Source organism: Pelophylax lessonae (genome assembly GCF_965119305.1).
Source record: "Pelophylax lessonae genome assembly, chromosome: 1".
NCBI classification, from domain to species: Eukaryota; Metazoa; Chordata; class Amphibia; order Anura; family Ranidae; genus Pelophylax; species Pelophylax lessonae.
The window spans coordinates 707032130-707047406 of record NC_138768.1 but is presented as its reverse complement, the minus strand read 5'-3'; the positions used below and the strand labels follow the sequence as shown (position 1 = coordinate 707047406).

At 45.2% G+C, this 15277-nt stretch overlaps 1 protein-coding gene across 1 annotated transcript in view; it reads right to left on the bottom strand.

Moving 5' to 3' along the window:
- NEIL3 (nei like DNA glycosylase 3) overlaps window positions 1-15277 on the bottom strand; it is a 118354-nt gene that overhangs the window by 57087 nt on the left and 45990 nt on the right. Inside the window, exon 3 of the mRNA XM_082269703.1 lies at window positions 6036-6170. Within this exon, the coding sequence (XP_082125829.1) occupies window positions 6036-6170 (135 nt within the window). The remainder of the gene's footprint in view (window positions 1-6035; window positions 6171-15277) is intronic.

Sequence of the window (15277 nt, the reverse complement as noted above, 5' to 3'; positions counted from 1 at the left end):
AAATTTGAAGAAAAGGTTCCTTAACTGAAAGCGCATGTAACTCACTGCATGCGCCTGACTGAAGAAATTGCCATCAGGAAGGCTGTTTCAAGGGTAATATACTTAAACAAACAAGTCTACCTCCTGCAAAAGTTTTATCCAACCCTGCAGTACTATTGATAAGTCCCATTTAGGAAGAACCCTAAATGGAACTGGTCTCATTCTGGATAAGCCCTTGAAGAACCTAATCACTAAAGGTTCAAAAGCCAGGGATTTCTCCAGAAACACTGATAATGTCGCTACTTGCATCTTTAAGGTGCTAACGGCCAGTCCCTTGTCTGCCCCTTCCTGCAGAAATTCAAGGATGGCTGGAACACCGACCTCCCGGTTACTGGTATTTAGCCAAGAACAAAAAATTTTCCATTACTTAAAATAAATTGCCTGGGTGACCTTTCTACTAGAAAGAATTGTGCGGATCACATTATCTGAAAGTCCTTTTGACTTCAAAATACCAGGCTGCCAACTTCATTCTCTGAATTTTTGGCAGTTGAATCAGCCCCTAGGACAGCAGGTCTTCCCTCTCTGGGAACATGAGGGGAGGGTCTACTGCTAAACGCCACAGGGATGAAAACCAAGGCCTGTTTGGCCAAAACGGGACCAGGATTAAGGTGGTATCCTCCTGAATGAACTTCTTTAGAACGAGAGGAATCAGCTTGAATGGAGGAAAGGCATAACTCAGCTGAAACGTCCACTCCTGAGCCAGGGTATCCACCCCTATGGCTCCTCCGCCTTTCTCCAAGGAAAAGTACCTTGGGACTTTGTTGTTCATTCTGCTGGCAAACAGATCTATGTCTGGAAGGCCCCATCTATGGGTCACTAACTGGAAGACTTCCCTGTTTAGTCACCACTCCGATTCCAACACCCGATGGCGACTTAAAAAATCTGCCATCTCGTTGTCAACTCCCCTGAGGTGGACTGCAGAAATAGGAGCTCAGGTTCGCCTCCGCCCAAGAAAAAAGGTTTGCTGTCAGCTGCATCAAGGATGGGCACCGAGTCCCTCCTTGTTTGTTGACATAAGCGACCGACACCACATTGTCCGAGAGGACTTGTATGTGGTGGCCGTTCAGGTCCTTGGGACCTTTAGGGCTTCCCAGATTGCCCACAGCTCTCTCCAATTTGCCGATTTCAGAGATTCCATCCTGGACCATGCTCCTTAGGCCATCCTTGATCCCCAGTGGGCTCCCCAGCCCCAGGTACTGGCGTCCATAGTTATCCAGACAGATATATTGGGAAGGACCACTGAAGGCCCACCCAGAGGTTCTCTTCTTTCCTCCACCACCAGAGCGATTGCTTGGCTTTTAGGGACAAGTAGATGGTCTTGTCCAAGGATTGTTGTCTCCCGTCCCAAACTCTCAAGATGTTGGCCTGGAGACAACGAAAGTGGGCCCTTGCCCAAGGAACGGCTGGGATCGTAGCCGCCAGGAACCCTAGGCCTGACATGGCTGTCCTGATGAACAGTGGCAGGTTGGTTTGTAGGGCGACCGCTGTCGCTTTTACTTTTACCCCCTTTTCTGGAGTGAGGAAAACTTTTTGCTCTATCAAATTTATCCTGTACCCCAGATAGCACAAATCTTGTGTTAGGATCAGGTTGGATTTGTCCTGGTTGATTAACAAACCCAGGTCCTTCAAGAAAAGAATAGCTACCCGTAAGTCTTCCTGCAACTTCGGGAAGGAGTGGGCGAAAAATAAAAGGTCGTCCAGATAAGGAATGACCGAGATCCCCCTTAATCTTAAGGGAGCCAGTGCTTCTGCCAGAACTTTGGTAAAAATCCTGGGAGAAGAAGTCAGCCCGAATGGCAGGGCGCTGAACTGCAGATGGCAAACAGCACTCCCCCAGCGTATCGCTATTCTCAAAAGACTTTGAGACTTTTTGTGAATCGGGATATGTAGATAGGCATCCCTTAGATCCAGGGAAGCCATAAAGCAATTTGGGGGGAGCATCGCCTTCACCGTAAATATGGTTTCCATCCGGAATCTCTTGTAGATCACCCATCTGTTCAGAGGTTTTAGGTTCAGGATAAGCCGAAACTTCCCAGACGGCTTTTTCACTACAAAGATGTGTGAGTAGAAACCCACATTTGTTTCTTCCTGGGGCACTGGAACAAGAACCCTCTGGTCCATAAGGTCGTCAATTTCCAACAGTAGTGCCGACGCCTTTAGAGGATCTCTGGGAGGGGAGGTCAGAAATGTTCTTGCGGGCGGAGTGCCCTGGGACTGAATCTGATAACCCTCCCTGATGATCCTCAGTAGGAACCTGTTTTGGTTCACTTTTTCCCACTGTGGGAGGAATTGACCCAACCTTCCCCCCACCGGGACCCGGTCACTGGGGTTTAGGGGTTTTTTTTTTTTAGGAGAGGAAAAGAGAATACCCTTCTTTTGTTGCCCTCTCCCCCACTGTTTTTTAGTGGTTGGCATCTTGGAAGCCTGCCCTTGTGGTCTTTGGGGACGAAAAAAACGTTGCTCTGGAGCTTTTTTGACCTTTGATGGAAAAGCTTTCTTCCCATCAGCTGTTTGGTCTAAGACCTTATCCAGGTCTGGGCCGAACAGGAGGTCCCCTTCAAAGGGAATACTACAGAGCTTTATTTTGGACGCTAAGTCCCCTGACCATGATTTTAACCACAAAGCCCTACGTGAAGAGTTCACCAGGGCTGCAGTTCTGGATGATAACTTAACCGATTCTGCCGAAGCGTCTGCCATATACCTGGCCGCTTCTGACAGCATAGGTAGGGAATCCAGAATCTCTTTACGGGAAGTCCCTCCTTCCAGATGGGCTTTAAGTTGGTCCAGCCAAACCTCCAAATTTCTGGCCACCACTGTTGTGGCCATAGCTGGCTTTAGGTTAGCCATAACTGCCTCCCATGACCTTTTAAGGAGAATCTCTATTCTCTTGTCCATGGGCTCTTTAAGAACACCCATGTCCTCAAAGGCAAGGTCTGTAGACTTGGCGCACTGTGAGAAGGCCGCATCCAGTTTTGGAACCTTGTTCCAGATGCAAGAGGAATCCTCGTCAAAGGGGAACCTCCGTTTAAAGCTTTTTGGGAAAAACAGCTCTTTTCAGGTTTCACCCACTCCTTTTTAATGGAGTCTGACAAAGTACCATGTACCGGAAAGACCCTAGACTGAGTTTCTTTTAGGGTTTGGTACATCTTGTCATGCAGGGACAGAGAGACCTGCACTTCTTTAATTTCTAAGGTCTCATAAATCACTCCTAGTAAAGCATCAACCTCCTCTAGTGATAACTTATACCTAGGCGATTTAGTTCCTAACTCAAGGACCTCCCTGGAAGAAGCTGCCTCACTAAGCTCTTCAAGGGAATCTGAGTCCTCTGCCTCTGTTTCTCCACCGTCCTCTGGGGCTGAAACTAGGGGAGCTTCTGCTGGCTGTTTGGGGGTCTCTATGTTAAACAGCATAGATTTAATCGCTTTCATTTCCTTCTGGACTCCTGTGATTAAATCCTTGCATGCCCCTGTTGACCAATTTGTCTATGCAGGGTTTACAAAGGGGTTTACTCCCGCCCTCCTTAAACTTAGCGGCACAGGCCGAGCATCTTTTCTTTCCTGCCGGTTTCTCTGTGTCTTTAGGCTGAGCCTGAAGATGAAAAGAGGGGGGAAAAAGAAAACAATAAGACCCCTTAAACAGAAAAAACAAGGAGGGGGATAATCTTTAACAACCACCCCCTCCCCCTGCCAGAGAAGCTAAGCCAGAGTTCCTAGGCTCTTTAGCCCGGACTCAGCTTTGGGGGGGGGAGAAAAAAAAACAAACAAGAGGATCCACAGCATTCTGAGGGGCCCCTGTACTCACCCCCCCCCTCTCCCAGCCTAGTAGGTAGCCTACCTCTGCAACACCTACCTGAGCTGGTATGGCGCCACCACCGCTGTGTCCTGCAGTCTCTATGAGAGAGGCCTCTTCCTCCTGTAGCATCATGCCGCTGCGTTTTGCACAGGAAAGCCCAGCAGACTTGAAGCGGTTTCAGCAGTTTAAATAAACCGCCATGGTTTCGGCGTCATCACCGCTGTGAGATCCGGAAGTGATGCGCCAGAAGCCCCACCCTCCTTCGATGCGCTCCATAGGCCGGAACTTAAGGCCTGCGCATGCGCCCCTGGGCCACATCCAGAAGCCAGACCAGTGAAAAGGATTCCTCAACATTGCGGGCAGCAGACATAGCCCTCCCCGGGCTCAAGGAGGAGAAGCGCCGGACACAGCCTCGCCGGCCACCGGGGGCCCCCACCCCTGATCGCCTTCATGGTCCTCTGACCAGGACAGGTACAGCAGAGCTCCTACACCTGCCTCCTCCTCCGGGGAGGAAACACAAAAGACTGGGGAAGACAATGGGTGTCTGCCCCTTTATTCACCTGATCCTTTGTGTTTCCTGTCTCCGGAGGTGGAGCCTATATCTCCTGTGCTGTCCTGGACAGACGACTGGAGAAAAAAAGTTATCAATAATTTAAAACATATTTCTCACATAACGAATAAAGTTAGGCAAAAATTTGTACTTACCTCGATTTTTCTTATGCGGTTTAGACAGATTCTCTCAGTGAGGGGTCAAGGATTTCACTAGGTCTTCCCAAGTTCTTTTTGAAATACGGTCTGCGTACAGCTCATGAGACTTGTCCCACAGCTGTGGATGCTGCTGCACAGCTGCAATGAGCTGGGACTGAGTAATATCTCTCGACATCTCAAATTGTGCTGCTGAAAAAATCTGATTTGACCTTCAGCTGCTGAAAAAACGTCTGATGATGTTGGCAGGTCACTGTCCTCTCTTTCCAAGCCTGGGGGAAGGGCAATGTGTGGACAAGTTCACAATTGGCTGAAGGGTGGGTCAGTCGCCTAGGTAACCTGTGGTGTGAAACTTTTTTGTCTCAAGCCAGCAGGAAAACATCACATGTTGGGTCAGAAATATATAAGGCCTCATGTAATGCAAAACGCAAACGCTGGTTTGGGCTTTTAGACGCGTTTAGCGGTGTCTGGCGTTTGAAACGCCGGTGAACACACGTCCTGAATGCAAAAAAATAGCTTTACAAAAAACGACACTAAACAACTGCCTCTAAACTACTGTAAACGACTCAGTGTACATGGACAGATAAGATAACAGAGGAGGGTTCAGGGGCTTCTGAAAAAAAACGCCCAACTGCTCCTAAACGTCCGTTTACAAGTAGCAGTGTACATGAGGCCTTAGGGGAAACCTAATACTACACAATGCCATGATTAAGTTTGGGTTTTAAAAAAGGGCAAGTTTGGGTTTTTTAAAACCCAAACTTAATCATGGCATTGTGTAGTATTAGGTTTCCTCTAAAGATGTCAGTATTCGTACCACTGTTGATATCATCATGTTAAGGGCCATTAATGCAGTTTATATGGATGAGAAATTTTACTTCCAGTGAGATGGTGCGCCACTCCACTACCACCGAGAAGTGAGAGGCTCTCTCTCGAGGACTTTCTTATATTGGATAGGACGTAGAGGTGCTGTTGAATTCCCTCCATATCCCCCATCAATTCCTATCTGTGGAGAACACTAAAGAATGTAGTGTACCGTAGAAAACCTACTACACTGACTGCACTACAGGAAGAAATTGAAACATCATGCAGAGAAATTCCTGTGGACACTCTAGCCAATGTTGTTCATGCAGTAGTTTGCCAATATCAAAAAAAGTGTCTAAATTCTAACGGTGACTAGTTTAAGCACCTAATGCGATTGCATAATTCAAAACATGACTTACAGTCACCCTTTGAGGCTTATATAAATCTGGCAATAACATTTGTATGCATATATTTTTTCATGCTGAAGTGTGTATACAGTTTTTCGGTCCCCTCTATTATACAGTTATATACATACCCACACTTACTGTAGATATATAAATATATACACACACACACACACACACACACACACACACACACACACACACTGTATATACACCCCCCCCCCAATTATTTTTTTTCACCCATAGGATAGCCGTGGAGCCATTAGACACAATGAAGGGAGGTCTAAGCATTACCTGACATCCATCGTGGAATCAAAAAAGCAAATCAAATCCTTGGTGAGCTGCACTTCTAGAACTGCTGGAGCTCCGCTTCTATCCTTCTTCTCTGCTGGATTAATGCGCATTGATCCATTCATTCCAAAATGAACTCTAAGATTGAACAATAGGACACGGTTTAAGTGTGATTACACCACATGTAAGCCAAAAAGGAAAAAACTGGTACTTTATAAAGTAATATATATATATATATATATATATATATATATATATATATATATATATATACATATACACATACACACACACACACACACACACACATATACACACACATACATACATACATACATACATACATACATACACACTTATTTATTTTTTCCCCATTATCTTTTAAAATGATAAACATTACAAACCTTTTTTAAACCTTATTCTAATATGTGCTAAATTGCAGCATCCACTATATTTTATTACAATATAAATATGACAATTTCTCAAACAGACACCATGGCTAATTGTACTAAAGTAAAGCTGCCATCTGTTTGTCTGTTTGTAGCATGCACCATATAAAAGGTATTCGGAGAAGAGTAAAATCTTCCCTGGGTCACCCGTAATTCAGTGCTATGTGCCTGAGCAAGCAATTACCAGGTCTGAAGGCTATTCTATATGGAGCAAGTTTATACCTAAAGTAGTTCTAAAACGTTTTTTTTTTTTTACCTTAAAAAGCAGAGCTCCACTGAAAAATGTGAAGTTCTGCTTGTTTGCACCCTCCCCCACTCCACTGTCACATTTGGCACTTTTTTTCAGATCGGCGAGGTGTAATACGTGTATCGTAATCATTGTTTTCACTGTTTCCTAGCCCCAGAAGATGTCCGTTGCTATCGAAATGCGTCAGTGGAGCCTCTTGCTTACGTGATCGTATTCCAGGAAAGAAGGATATCTGCCAGCTGTTTTACTGATATGGGCATTGGTTTTTATTACCTGTAAGTGCAATACTTAATAATAAAACAGTTTGAAGCTTTTGTACACTATGGAGAGGCTTGTGTTTGCTTGCTTTTCATGATTAATTTGGCGAATGGTCTTCGCTGCAATAACAGCAGCAAGTCTTTTTGGGTATTTCTGTACCAGCTTTGCACATCCAGAGTAGGGAATCGACCAATATTGTTTTTTCAGGGCCGATACCTATTTTCCAGCCACCCTTCATGCCGATAATCTGCACATTTAAAAAAAAAAAAAAATTTGATAATTTTTTATTGCTGTCACAAGGAATGTAAAACATCCCTTCTGACAGTAATAGGCAGTGACAGGTACTCTTTATGGAGGGATCTGGGGTTTAAAAGACCCCAAACCCCTTCTCTGCACCAAGTTTGGCTGTTTTGAATGCTTTTTTTTTTAATCTGGCGTCTTTAATCCTTTCGCTGCCAGGCCTTGCGCTAAATTTTTAAACTCAGCTGGCCAGACCATTATTGCAATTTATTCCTTTGCTTTTTTATTTTTCCATTTATAGCTTACAGAGTTTGTAAAAGACCCCCCCAATATTTCCACAAATGTTTATCAAAACAATATTTCTGCTAAAAATATACAAGTCATTATTTACAGATAAAAGCACAGTTAATTCTACAAAATATCTGTAAAAATCCTACTAAATATAAGTTTAACCTGTATTGAGCTAACAAAAAATATTTGTTACTTTTAAATTGCTCCTTTTGCGAACAGATGCAAAAGTGTAAACATCCAAATTTCTCTAAAAATATGCAGGTTTTCATTTTTCCCTTACAGCTTTAAGAATTTCTAAAAGACCCCCCAAATCATATTTTTTGAAAGCACAAGACCTGTAGAATAAAAATAAGGTCCTACTGATTTTTAAGGCCCTGCGATATTTGCGCAGATGTTTATCAAACAATATTTTTGCTAAAAAAAACACACTAAAACCATTATTAGCAGATAACAACACAGCTAATTTTACAAAGTCCTGCTAAATTCCTACTAAATGTAAAAGCTTAACCTGTATGGAGTTAATAACAAATATTTGTAACTTTTAAAAATTTAGCATTTTTGCAAAATGGTGAAAATCACGCAAAAATGTAAATATCCAATATTCTCTAAAAATCTGAAGGTTTCCATTTTTCCCTTACAGCTTTCAGAATTTGTTAAAAACACCCCCCAAACCATAGATTTTCTGAAAGCATAACCTTTGAATAAAGAGAAGGTCCTACTGATTTTTTTAAGGCCCCGCGATCTCTGCGCAAATATTTATCAAGACAATATTTTAGCGCAAAATATGCCAAAATCATTTTTAGCAGATAAAAACACAGCAACTTTTACAAAATTCCTGCTAAATATAAAAGCTTAACCTGTGTGGAGTTAATAAATAAATATTTGTAAATTTTACATTGTGCTTCTATTTTTCACTTACAGCTTTCAGAATTTGTAAACCCCTCCCTCAACTATATATTTTCTGAAAGCACATGACCAGTAGAATAAAAAGAAGGTGCTACAGATTTTTAAGACCCTGCATATTTTGCGCAAATGTTTATCAAATCACTATTGACTTACCGGTAACTCGGTTTCTAGGAGTAGTCCAGGACAGCACAGGAGATATAGGCTCCACTTCCGGAGACAGAAGAAACAAAGGATCAGGTGAATAAAAGGGGCGGACACCATCCCTCTTCCCCAGTCTTATCTGAGTACTCCCTAGAAATGGCTTCGGAAACAAGACAAAAAAAAAAAAACTTGCCCAGGGTTATAACAGCATAAAAGGGAGAGAATCCCTGCTGTCCTGGACGACTCCTAGAAACCGAGTTACCGGTAATTCTATCTCTGGGTTCTTCACCAGCCGTCTGTCCAGGACAGCACAGGAGAGGGATCAACGAGAACTTACCAGATTAGGATGGGACTACTGCCTGGAGGACCTTCCTCCCAAACACTTGATTCTGCGCAGAGAGAAGGTCCAGTCTGTAGTGCTTAATGAATGTCAAATAGCTAGACCACGTTGCTGCTCGGCAAATTTGTGCTGGTGTCGCCCCGGCTTGCTCCGCCCAAGAAGCAGATAACACCCGCGTGGAGTGAGCCAACAGGGCACTCTTTTTAGACTTTTATATGCCTCCACTGCCTGTTTAATCCACTGGGCAATAGTGTTCTTTGAAGCTTGCTGCCCTCTTTTTTTACCAGAATATAAGATAAAAAGCGTATGATTTTCCAAAGCCCTTGGACAACTCTAAATAGCATAAGACACAGGCCCTCGCATCTAGAAGGTGGAACTCTGCTTCCTTAGGATTGGTCGGGGGACACACAGAAGAAGGGTAACACAATCTACTGAGCCCTGTAGAACCTGAAGGCCACTTTATGTATGAATCCCGGATCTGTACGCATCACCAACCGGTCTTCAAAAATTTGGAGAAAAGGTTCCTTCACCGAAAGCGCCTGTAACTCACCAATACGTTCGAAATCGCAACCAGGAAGGCCGTCTTAAGAGTAAAATACTTCAAGGACAGGTCTTCACCCTGCGAAAGCTTTATCCAGCCTTGTAGTACCATCGACAAGTCCCATTTAGGAAGAACTCTAAATGGAACCGGTCTCATTCTGGACAATCACTTAAAGCACCTGCCTACTGGAGGGTTCCAACACCAGGTATTCCTCCAGAAATACTGATAAGGCCGCCACTTGTACTTTTAAAAGTACTAATGGCCAGTCCCTTGTCCGCCCCCTCATGCAAAAAATATAGGATGGCTGGGACACCGACCTCCCGGTTTCTGGTGTCCAGGCAAGAACAAAAAACGTTTCCAATACTTTGAATAAATTGCTTGGGTCGCTTTCTTCCTATTGGATAGAATCGTGTGGACCACTTTGTCTTAAAGTCCTTTTGATTTTAGAAGACTTTCCTCAAACACCAAGCTGCCAATTTCATTATCTGAATTTTTGGTACCTGAACCGGTCCCTGAGACAACAGGTCCTCCCTCTCGGACAACATGAGGGGATGCCCTGTTGCCAGACGCAACAGGGATGAAAACCAAGTCCTTTTTGGCCAATACAGGACCACCAGGATCATAGTGGTGTTCTCCAGGACGAATATCTTTAGGACAAGGGGGGATAAGTTTGAATGGGGGAAAGGCATAGCTCAGGTAAAATGTCCATTTCTGAGAAAGGGCATCCATACCTATGGCTCCCCCCGTATTTCTCCAAGGAGAAATACATTGGAACTTTGTTGTTCGACTTGCTGGCGAACAGATCTACGTCTGGAAGGCCCCACCCCTGGGTCACTAACTGGAAAACTTCTCTGTTTAAAAACCACTCCGACTCGTGTACCCGATGGCGACTTAAGTAGTCTGCCAGACTATTGTCCACTCCCCTGAGGTGGGGTGCAGAAATTGAGCTCAGATTTGCTTCTGCCCAGACGAAAATGGTCGCTGCCAGTCGGATCCCTCCTTGATTGTTGACATATGCCACTGCCCCCACACTGTCTGTCTGAGAAGACCTGTACATGGTAGCTGTTCAAATCCTTGGCAAATACCTTTAGGGCTTCCCAGATTGCCCGCAACTCTCTCCAGTTCGCCGACCTCGAGGATTCCGCCCTGGACCAGGATCCTTGGGCCACCTTCGTTCCCCAATGGGCTCCCCACCCCAAGTACTGGCGTCTGTGGTAATACAGACGGATACCGCTAAAGACCACTGAAGACTCTTCAAGAGGTTCTCCTTGCTCCTCCACCACCAAAGCGACCGTTTGGCCTTCAGGGATAGATGGATGGTTTCGTCCAATGACTGCTGTCTCCCGTCCCATACTCTTAAGACGTTGGCTTGGAAACACCTGAAGTGGGCTCTTGCCCAAGGAACGCCTGAAATCGTTGCCGCCAAGAACCCCAGGCCTGACATGGCCGTCCTGATTAAAAATGCCTGGTTGCTCTGGAAGGCGACCGCTGTTGCTTTCACCTTTTCCGTAGTGAGAAATCTTTTGCGCCAGAGAGTTTATTCTGTACCCCAGAAAGCACAATTCTTGTGCTGGGACCAGGTTTGATTTCTCCCAGTTTATTAAACACCCTAGGTCCTCCAAGAAAAGAAAGGCGATCCGCAAATTTTCTTGTAACTGAGGAAAGGAGTGGGTGAAAAATAAAAGGCTGTCTAAATAAGGGATGACTGAGATCTCCTTTAGCCTCAAAAGGGACCAGTGTTTCTGCCAAAACCTTGGTAAAAATTCTGGGAGAAGAGGACAGGCCAAACAGTAGAGCCCTAAACTGAAGATGGCGGATTTCCTTTCCCCACCTGATTGCTATTCTCAAAAGACTTTGCGATCCCTTGTGAATTGGGATTTGCAAATAAGCATCCCTTAGATCCAGGGAAGTTTGGGGGGAGCATCACCTTCACCGTAAATATGGTTTCCATCCGAAACCTCTTGCAGGTTACCCATTTGTTCAGAGGCTTTAGGTTTGGAATAAGATGAAACTTCCCTAACGGTTTCCTCACGACAAAGACATGAGAATAGAAACCTTGATTCGTCTCTTCTTGGGCACTGGAACAAGGACCCGCTGGTCCATAAGGTCACCAATTTGCGATATGAGTGACTTTGGGTCTCTGGGAGGGTATGTCACAAACGTTCTTGCAGGCAGAGTGCCCCATAACTGAATTTGATAGCCCTCCCTTATTATCCTCTGTATGAACCCATTTTGGGTCACCTTTTCCCACTCTGGGAGGAATTGCCCCAATCTTCCTCCCACCGGGACCCCACCTTTCCGGAGCCTTCTTGGCTTTTGTCAGAAAGGCTTTCTTTTTATCCACTGTTCAGTCCAAGACCTTTTCTAGGTCCTGGCCAAACAGAAGGTCCCCTTCAAAAGGGAATGCCGCAAAGTCTTATCTTTGAGGCGGAGTCTCCTGACCAGGATTTTAACCACAACGCCCAGCAGGAAGAATTTACCAGGGCTGCAGCTCTAGCTGACAGCTTGACGGGTTCTGTTGAAGCGTCCACCATATACCCTGCCGCTTTAGTCAGCAGAAGTAGGGAATCCAAAATGTATTTTCGGGAAGTCCCCCCCCCCTCTAAGTGGGCCTGAAGTTGGTCCAACCAGACTTCCAAATTCAGGGCCACCACTGCTGTAGCCATAGCTGGCTTAAAATTTGCCATGACTACACTCTCATGACCTTTTAAGAAGAATCTCCATTCTCTTGTCCATGGGTTCTTTAAGGACCCCCATGTCCTCAAACGCAAGATCCTTAGATTTGACGCATTGTGAGAAGGTTTGGTACATTTGGTCACGCAGGGACAAGGAGACCTGTTCCTCTTTAATAACTAAGGTCTTATAAATCACCCCTTGCAAGGCATCCACCTCTTTTAGTGAAAGTTTATATCTAGGCGATTTTGTCCCAAGCTCAAGGACTTCCCTGGAAACAGCTGTCTCACTAAGCTCTTCAAGGGAATCGGAGTCCTTCTCCTCCTCCATTTCTTTACCTCCTCTGGGGCTGAAATGAGGGGTACTTCCGCTGGCTGGGGGTCTCAATGTTAGACAACATGGATTTAATTGCCTTCATTTCTTTAACTCCTGCGATTAAATCCTTACACGCCCCCGTCGCCTCTTTATAGACCAATTCGTCTATGCACGGTTTAGAGAGCAGTTTGCTCCAGCCTACTTTAAATTTAGTGGTGCAGGCCAGGCATCTTTTCCTTCCCACCAATTTCCCCGCTTCTTTGGGCTAAGCCTGAAACATGAGACGAGGGGAGAAAAAAAAAAAAAAGTCAGACCCCTAAACAAAGGAGGAGGTGCACCTACACCAACACCTGCCACTCCCCAGCGAAAGTTAGCCGGATTCCTAAGATCTCTAGCCTGGACCCAGCTTCTGAGGAAGAGACAAAAAAGAAAAGGAAGGATCCACAGGATAACCTGGGGGACCCCCTCAGTCTCTCTCCCCCTCCCCCAGCCCTGTAGGCTAGCTCACCCCTGTGTCCGCCTACCTGAGCCGGGGCGGCGCCACTGCCACTTAGTTCTGCCTATCAGTAGCCTTTGGAGCATAGCCTTTGGCTTCAGAGGCAAGGGCAATTTAGGAGCATGTTTAAATCTACCCTTAGACCCCTTTCACATGGGCTGTCCGATAGGGGAAAATGGAGAACCCGATCAGGTCCTCCTGAAAAACTGACATTTTCCCCTATGGAGCAGCGGATGCCAGAAGTGACATGTCCACTGACCTCCACTACTATCCGATCCTGCCCACAAGAAACAGATGGATGGAGGTCCAATTTTCCATCCGTTTTGCAGATCGGATGGAAATGGACAGGTGCTTTGTTTTCACCCGAATCCCCCCCCCCCCCCACCACAGAGGAGAGCGGGACTGGGTCCATCTCTGCTCTGCACAGCGGAGTGGAGACAGACCTGTCATCGGCCTGCTCAGTGGGGGATCAGCAGGGTGATCCCCCGCTAAGCAAGTGGACTCCATCCTACGGAGGCGCCCATGTGAAAGGGGTCTTACTAGGACTACAAATACAGTGGGTACGGAAAGTATTCAGACCCCCTTAAATTTTTCACTCTTTGTTATATTGCAGCCATTTGCTAAAATCATTTAAGTTCATTCTTCTTCCTCATGAATGTACACATAGCTCCCCATACTGACAGAAAAACACAGAATTGTTGACATTGTTGCAGATTTATTAAAAAAGAAAAACTGAAATATCACATGGTCCTAAGTATTCAGACCCTTTGCTGTGACACTCATATTTAACTCCGGTGCTTTCCATTTCTTCTGATCATCCTTGAGATGGTTCTACACCTTCATTTGAGTCCAGCTGTGTTTGATTATACTGATTGGACTTGATTAGGAAAGCCACACACCTGTCTATATAAGACCTTCCAGATCACAATGCATGTCAGAGCAAATGAGAATCATGAGGTCAAAGGAACTGCCTGAAGAGCTCAGAGACAGAATTGTGGCCTTCCAGATCACAATGCATGTCAGAGCAAATGAGAATCATGAGGTCAAAGGAACTGCCTGAAGAGCTCAGAGACAGAATTGTGGCAAGGCACAGATCTGACCAAGGTTACAAAAAGATTTCTGCTGCACTTAAGGTTCCTAAGAGCACAGTGGCCTCTATAATCCTCAAATGGAAGACGTTTGGGACGACCAGAACCCTTCCTAGAGCTGGCCGTCCGGCCAAACTGAGCTATCGGGGGAGAAGAGCCTTGGTGAGAGAGGTAAAGAAGAACCCAAAGATCACTGTGGCTGAGCTCCAGAGATGCAGTCAGGAGATGGGAGAAAGTTGTAGAAAGTCAACCATCACTGCAGCCCTCCACCAGTCGGGGCTTTATGGCAGAGTGGCCCGACGGAAGCCTCTCCTCGGTGTAAGACACATGAAAGCCTGCATGGAGTTTGCTAAAAAACACCTGAAGGACTCCAAGATGGTGAGAAATAAGATTCTCTGGTCTGATGAGACCAAAATAGAACTTTTTGGCCTTAATTCTAAGCGGTATGTGTGGAGAAAACCAGGCACTGCTCATCACCTGTCCAATACAGTCCCAACAGTGAAGCATGGTGGTGGCAGCATCATGCTGTGGGGGTGTTTTTCAGCTGCAGGGACAGGACAACTGGTTGCAATCGAGGGAAAGATGAATGCGGCCAAGTACAGGGATATCCTGGACAAAAACCTTCTCCAGAGTGCTCTGGACCTCAGACTGGGCCAAAGGTTTACTTTCCAACAAGACAATGACCCTAAGCACACAGCTAAAATAACGAAGGAGTGGCTTCACAACAACTCCGTGACTGTTCTTGAATGGCCCAGCCAGAGCCCTGACTTAAACCCAATTGAGCATCTCTGGAGAGACCTAAAAATGGCTGTCCACCAACATTTACCATCCAACCTGACAGAACTGGAGAGGATCTGCAAGGAGGAATGGCAGAGGATCCCCAAATCCAGGTGTGAAAGACTTGTTGCATCTTTCCCAAAAAGACTCCTGGCTGTATTAGATCAAAAGGGGGCTTCTACTAAATACTGAGCAAAGGGTCTGAATACTTAGGACCATGTGATATTTCAGTTTTTCTTTTTTAATAAATCTGCAACAATGTCAACAATTCTGTGTTTTTCTGTCAGTATGGGGTGCTATGTGTACATTCATGAGGAAGAAGAATGAACTTAAATGATTTTAGCAAATGGCTGCAATATAACAAAGAGTGAAAAATGTAAGGGGGTCTGAATACTTTCCGTACCCACTGTATATTTAAAATTTTCTTTTTATATCATTTTTTTTTTTTGGGTGAGGGGGGCTTTGAAGAGACATTAGGGGTCT